Here is a 7632-nt window from a genome sequence, read left to right as displayed (position 1 = left end):
GCCTAATAAGTAGATGTTCTCTGTTGCACATATCATTGAGTCAAAATATGAATGAAAAAATTTAAAAGTTTGAACCTTAAATTGGCCACCCATAAATAATTTGTCGTGTGTTTTTTTACTTTTGTTGTTGTTCAAGTATAATTTTTATTAACATTTACTAGCTTACATTATTGTTTTCAACGCAATATTTCAAGTTTTATCACGTAATATTCTTGATGCTAACTTTTTTTTAATACCAGTTATTATAATGTTAAGATTGACTGTAAAATTAACGCTTTCAATTATCAATAAAGCATAATAATTTCATATAAGAAAATTAAGATACTACTTTTAATTTAAAATTTTAAGACAATAAATATACAGAGTCTTTTAGGCTCATTTCTACTTTACAGAAACAAACTCACATTTGAAATCCTAACAATTTATATTAGAAAGACAAATAATATCATGTGTCTATAGTAAAAAATAGATGAAGTATAAGAAAATTGATTGATATAAATTTTAAAGAGATAAAGGAAGTTATTCTAGAAAATAAATTGGGAGAAAAAAATATAATGCATAAAGAAATCTTAAAGTGGTGATTAATTTTTTGGTTAAATATGTTTTTCGTCACTATATTAATTTGGTGCAAACTTTAAATCATCAATGTCATTGTAGTAAGAAAATTAATAGAATGAATCCTTGACAAACACGACGTTAAGTTTGTTTGACGTAGTAAACGAAATTCCAAGAGTTATCACTCAAAGTCTTTGAAAGAAGAAACTAAGGAAAACACGAAAAAAAAATACTTTTTTCAGAGCGAAAATGAGTGATTCGGGATTTGAATGGCGAAATTGTACTTTTGTGCGTGTTGATTCTCTCGTCGGAAAACGCCAAGTTGATGACAGATAGAAATGAAGAATGTCTAGTAGGTTTTCTGAAATCGAAATCACCTTGTGCAATTGCAGAAAAAGAGAAAAAATGTTGGAAACATGAAACATTTTTTTCAATCAAATTTGACTGTTGAGACGACCTCGACTTCGACTTCTTCTTCCTTCAACGTTTTGAATTTTTGTTGTTCTCTACGATTTTGGTCCAGTTATTGTCATTATGATTTTTCGATGCATGACTATTCATATGTATAAGCTAGTAAATGTTTGTCATTTTATCCTCTTCCAAAAATGTTTTAATAAAAATATCTTAAAATTATTTTTACAAAAAACAAAAATTAGGACAAAATTTTCCACTCTTTTTACTTAAGAGAGTAATAATTCAAACATCATGATTCTATTGTGATTTAGCTCACCTAACCTCCATCACGAGACAATTGAAGTCCCATATAACAATCTCCTCCTCAACAATTGTCTACAAGGAATCAAATTCTTCGATTGTAACTTGACCCACCTAGCCTACACCAAAGGACAATTGTGCAACTCACAACAATTTTTCCCTAAACAATTGTCCCACTGAAAATCAAACTCATGACCTTGGCTCTGATACCAATTATTTGATCGAGCACTTACCACTAGGCCAAAAGTTATAGCTGATAATCAAGGTCCAATTCTGTCTACTTAAGAGCGTAATAGTCCAAGCATCACGATTCAATTGTGACTCGGTCCATATGATATCCACCACGAGACAATTCATGTCACCTACAACATTAGATACCATATATCTAAAAATTTGTTTGGGTCATCAAATGTTCAAGTTGAACTACTTATCCTTAAAATGATTGATTTAATATAGCAACTTGAGAAGTCAAAATGCAAATTTAGGAAATAGTTTTCTCATTACTTGATTTTGCAATCTCTCTCTGATCATTTTTCACAGTTCATCGTCAATTCCAATATAAACAAAAATGATTTGTGACTTACATGATGTTGACTTTTCTAATTGATTATGAGAATGAAATAACATTGGAAATAAAAGAATATTGTAATGGTAGTTAGAATGAACTATAGGCACATGAAATAATATATCAAAAAAATAAATATTTTGGCCAAAAGGGTGGTGTGACCAAACCCAATGACAACAAGGTCTGGGTTGACTAAATTGAAGTTGAATATACTTTTTGAAAGAAGGAATTGAACTTTTCTAGATATGATAAGATATATGATAGGGTTAACTAATTCTGAATAAAATTTATGGAGACTTACTTTAAAAGAAACAACTTTCGTGCTATGTAAAATTTCTATAAAAGCAATCTCTACAACTCCATATCAGACACTGTAAGTCCATATGAGATAAAATTTCATCACATCCCCATCCCATGATATCAAATTTTTGTCTTATGCCCATCCCATCCTTGGGTAACAAGTATACTTGTATCATATTTGTTTCCACCTCTTTATTGTTTCAAATATCAATTAAATATTTTTTTTACAAAAATAAATAAAATCATAGCAAAGTAAATATGATATTAACAAGGATTCAATGTAAAAATTATACACATTTTATTTTCTTCAATGCCAAATATTGTTAAGAAAGAAATTATACCTGTGTAAATATCTAATTAGAGTAGCAAATAATAATAAGAAAAAGGTTAAATAGTTATAGAAATCAGTAATGATCAAATATGTTGATTCAATGAAATTAAGGATGTCATTTCCTGAAGTGAAATACATCGTTTGAATGACATAACACAAAGGGAAAAAAAATTGTAATCAAGGTTGTGATAAGAGGGAAAATACCGATGAGTAAACTTGATGGATATCGAACGAGTCAACCCATTAATTATATATTTTTTTAGCAAAACAAAGGTTCTTCAAATAAGGGAATGTACATTTGAAAGAAATCTCACAAAGGGAAATGTGTGATCAAGGTTCTGATAAGAGAAAAAATATATTGGGATCTCAATAAATTTTGACCAAGTTGAACGAGTAAAAGAGAATAAAAAAAATCATTAAGAAATTGACTTTAAGCCTAAATCGATTTATAAAGTGAGATTTGCACTCACTTATATATGAAATGTACATATTTCTAGTCGATGTGGGATATCCAATGGTTTTTTGATCCATGATGGGGTTATTTTTTTTTGTTTTTACCAAAATGGGGTTCATTTAAAAAAAATACAAATTTAGGCAAGTCGTGCCTAATTGGGACAACTTCATATGCAGAAGTCGTCCCAATTAGGCACGACTTCTGCCATGTCATACTAAAGTCGTGCCAACTTGGTACGACTTCTGCCCTGTCATACTGAAGTCGTGCCAACTTGACACGACTTCTGCCCTGTCATATTGAAGTCGTGCCAACTTGGCACAACTTCTGCCACTTCATAATTTTTTATTTTATTTTTAATTTTATTGTTTATATATTGGGTAGTAAGTTATGTAATGTTAAAAATTAATTTATTCTCATCATTACGTGTTCTGTAAAATCATTACTTCTCAAACTATTTATTTTGCAAATTCACAACAATAATTCTCTATTTATTTTCCAAATATAATAATTTTTCATTTATCTATTTATTTCCAAATTCAATAACAATTTTTTTTCATTTTTTAATTAATCAAATAATCAAGTTATTGTATTACATTACCGTCAAACATGATCCATACACGATTATCCAATTTTATTTTTCCTTAAAACTAACACTCTTAGAAAATTATGTATCAAATTAATTTTTAATATTACATAACTTACTATCCAATATATAAACAATAAAATAAATAAATATATATATATGACATGGCAGAAGTCGTGCCAAGTTGGCACGACTTCTGTATGACAAGGCAGAAGTCGTGCCAAGTTGGCATGACTTCAATATGACGGGGCAGAAGTCGTGCCAAGTTGGCACGATTTCAGTATGACAGGGCAGAAGTCGTGCCAAGTTGGCACGACTTCAGTATGACATGGCAGAAGTCGTGCCTAATTGGAACGATTTCTACATATGAAATTGTGCCGAATTGGCACGACTTGCCTAAATTTGTAATTTTTTTTAAACGGCCCCATTTTGGTAAAAACAAAAAAAATAACCACATCATGGTCAAAAAACCGATATCCAACACCCCCTCACGTCAAGACCTGCTAACTCATGTGTGAGACTATATATTATGGAAGGTCTGCTAGTGGGTAGCCCAATAAGTCCAACAAACTCTCACTAGAATAGACTTTAAATGACTCTAATACCATATTAAGAAGTTGATTTTAAGCCTAACTCAACCTTATAAAATCGGCTTATAATATGAAATTTGCACCCACTTATATACTATGAAATGTCCACATCTCTAGTCGATATGAGATCTCCAAAAAGAATCGTGTGCGAAAGAAAAGAAGAAGGGTTATGGAACTAAAATCAGAACAATAAATATAAGTTTTTAGGTTAGATGATAAATTAGGATGTTATTTTAAATGCTTTATTTAGGTAAAATAATTTAAATTTGTTAAATTATAAGTTTTATTTAAATAAATATTTCAATTACTATTAATTACAAAAAATACTTTAACCATATACATAAAAAAACAAAAGAAAATTATTTTTTTTAATAAAAAATATCTAAATGATATCCGCAAAAAATAATTTCATTGTAGTTAATTGCCAAAATCATAACTACTAGTTTTTAATTATTAATGATTACTTTAAAAAAATATTTATAAACAAAACATATAAAAAAATAATTCAAATTTAACATACTATCAATTCTAAAAATTGCGAAATTTCCCTATTAGACAAAAATTTAAATTTTCTAATTTGAAGCAACCCCTTTGTTCTTAGAAATTACTAAACTTCTAATTTCTTTTTTAACTCTATCTAAATGAAATTTTATTATAAAATATTTTAAATCTTAATAAAAATAAATTACCCTCTAAAAATGCCCCGTGAAGACACAATATTTACAAACATAGAAAACAAATTCCGATATAAGACAACCGGCGCATTTATCGTTTATTACATGAAAAATATTGTCCGTGACAAGAGAATGTGTCAAGCTATTTTCTCATTTTAAAAACAAATTTTGTCATCAAGCTCCAATTTTAAGACAATACACAACTCTCACCTTGTTCATAAGGTAATAAAATCATATTTAAAAGGGAACAAAACTTGTCTTCACTATCTTAAATGCATTTTAGTGTTCTTCTCTATAATTACACTAAAATGTTTAGTACAAATCTTTATTACACAATACTTACATTCTTATGATGCTACCAAATAATTAAATACATAATCCTCCTTCTTGAACTAGTTGAATCTAATCGTTTCTCAATTATAAAAGTTTTGCAAGACAAGGAGCATGTATGGGAAGGTGAATCCATTTAATAATAAAAATGATATTTCTTCTTATACCCTCTCAAATTTCGAAAGGTAAAATAATTATTTTATAATTAACTTTTATATTATAGAAATTAAATTCTAAAATTAACAAGGTGCTGGATGAAACACCCTAATAGAACATAGATATTCAGAATATATATTTCTTTTGCTTGTCAGAATTTTCTAGTAACAGAAAACCACCACTGAAACACAAACTAGACATGAATATGATTAAGGAAGTGGTAGACTTATCAAAGAAAAACAGGCTAATCAGCCGCTTTAAAATGAATACACTGAAGTTGAACAAGAAAACTTAAATTTTGTTGAATGCAACAATGTCACAGCTTTGTACATACTCGTTGATGGGCTCAACTGTCAGTGTCTCCTCAATAAGGGAGTCCACAGATACAAGGTCGTCAACAATGGTTAACATGATCTGCAACTTCTTGATCCCATAACCAACAGGAACCAGTTTGGCTGTATCAACATCAACAAAACATTTTGTTCAAATCATAATCACATTGATATTTAAGAGAAAAGCTATGAAAGTTTGACATACATGCTCCCCACAATAGACCTGGCATCTCAACACTGCGAACAGCCTCTTCCAGCTTCTTCATGTCTGTCTCATCATCCCAAGGCTTAACATCTAGCAGAACAGAAGATTTTCCACCTAAAAACACCAATTGTTGATAGTTTTAATCTCTTTTGGTAAGGAAGCAAGAAAGAAGGAAGGAGCATATAAAATAATGCAAATTCACCATATAACTAAATATTACTACTCGGTAGCATATAACTGGCATCGTGGGTTATGTGTGTTCAGGGATGCTTTTACAATCAGTAAAAAACTAAGTCAAGATTTAAAAGACATCTCACTCTCTTTCTTCTTGGTAGACTTCTTAGCAGCCTCCCTTTCCTCTGCCACCTTTTTGTCTTCCTCAGTCTCATCACCAAAGAGATCAAGGTCATCATCATCTTCAGCAGCAGAAGCATCCTACAAATTCAAAATAAAAACTCAATACCGCACTTGATGTTTTTCATCCATTTTCAACTTTCATACATGAAGTTTATTTTGTAACATGACCCACCAGAAGGAAGTCCAGATTAGGATGAGAAACATTAGATTCTCAGTCTCATAGTCCTAAAGACCACATCAGAAACATGTGCCTCAACAAAAATGGAGGCTGAGATGTTTCCAAACTCACAATGCTCGCTTCTGCATTGAATTTAACTTTTTTTCTTCTAATCCAAACTTCAAGGCAACTATGACTAATAATTTAATCTTATTAATGACTTATACAATTATGTTGTGAAGGGTGAATTATAGTGCATGTACTACTACCCTTATAGTCCAATAAGCTTATATGCAAAATTAAAATACTACAGCCACATAAACATTAAGTAACTTGAAACAACACATAAAGCATATGCACACCGGTTTTGCAGGAGCAGCCTCTGGAGCAGAAGCTTTGCCACTGAATCTCACCCCTTGAGCATTGCCAGGGAAGCTTCACACCCAAAAATAAGCAAAAATTACTAATAAAAAAAAAAAAGATTGTACATTAACAAACACAAATAAAACCCCAATTTAGCATCACAGAAGGATCAAAACAGAGACACCCAATTGCAATCATGTGCAAAAGAACAAACCTTGCAGCAAGGTTAGATGAGACAACCTCGTACCACTTGCCAACACTGGGGAAAGCATCGCCCGGCTTCTCCAAAACGGCAGCGTACACTTTGATGTCGTCCTTTGTGAACTGATCCCTGAAAACCGAGAAAGACCCAGTAGGAATTTGAGCAAGAAACGTGAAAATAGTTGCTAAAAATTAAAACTTGTCAATTAGAAATGAAGTAGCAGAGCAAAAAAATGAAAAAAAGAAGTGAGGGTAATAGTGAGTTACCCAGAAACGTAGGTCTTCCCAGAGAAAAATTCGTTGAGGGACTTGAGGCCTGTGTCTGTGTGGAGATTTGAGAAGGTAACAGCCATTTTTAGGAGTGAAGCAGGAAATTGTATGCTGCTTGCTTGAGCTTGGAAAAGTTAGAAATGGAAGAAAAGTTGTTTAAAAATTGATATTTATCTTATGGACAAACCCTAGTGGACTTGCAATTGACTAAAGCTATATTATTCCCTCTCAAATCTGTGTCACACACAATTCTAACTAGTCTAAAATTTATAATAGAAAGTGTTAAATATAATTTAAATTTTAGTTTTGAGAATAATAAAATAAATATTAAAATAAGGTCGTTTAATCTAAATAAATATTAATTTGGATTGGAAGGTAAATATAGAATATAAATTCTTATTATTATAATTATTGTAATAATTATGCGTATGGTGATAATTAATTTTTTAAATAAAGAAAAGATGTTAAAATTAAATTTTAAAATTGTGAAAATAA

At 30.4% G+C, this 7632-nt stretch overlaps 1 protein-coding gene across 1 annotated transcript; it reads right to left on the bottom strand.

The window, feature by feature from the left end:
* Positions 1-5364: 5364 nt before the first annotated feature.
* Positions 5365-7390, bottom strand: LOC137830959 (elongation factor 1-beta 2-like). Its single transcript, XM_068638396.1, has 6 exons — positions 7135-7390; positions 6881-6997; positions 6666-6738; positions 6107-6224; positions 5790-5903; positions 5365-5707 (listed from the first exon to the last, which is right to left on the bottom strand). Exons 1-6 carry the CDS (start codon positions 7218-7220, stop codon positions 5544-5546), a joined length of 672 nt encoding a protein of 223 aa, XP_068494497.1. The 5' UTR covers positions 7221-7390; the 3' UTR covers positions 5365-5543.
* Between the last annotated feature and the right edge of the window lie 242 nt (positions 7391-7632).

This window comes from Phaseolus vulgaris, chromosome 6 (genome assembly GCF_000499845.2).
Source record: "Phaseolus vulgaris cultivar G19833 chromosome 6, P. vulgaris v2.0, whole genome shotgun sequence".
Taxonomy (NCBI): Eukaryota; Viridiplantae; Streptophyta; class Magnoliopsida; order Fabales; family Fabaceae; genus Phaseolus; species Phaseolus vulgaris.
This window is presented reverse-complemented; position numbering and strand designations above follow the sequence as displayed.

Bases quoted from the DNA above. Each gene is read 5' to 3' on its own strand.
- LOC137830959 (XM_068638396.1), bottom strand. From the start codon at position 7,220: ATGGCTGTTACCTTCTCAAATCTCCACACAGACACAGGCCTCAAGTCC. The intron at 6,739-6,880 runs GTTTGTTCTTTT...TTGGGTGTGAAG, and splicing joins TCATCTAACCTTGCTGCAAG to CTTCCCTGGCAATGCTCAAG. The intron at 6,225-6,665 runs GTGTGCATATGC...TTGAATTTGTAG, and splicing joins AGGCTGCTCCTGCAAAACCG to GATGCTTCTGCTGCTGAAGA.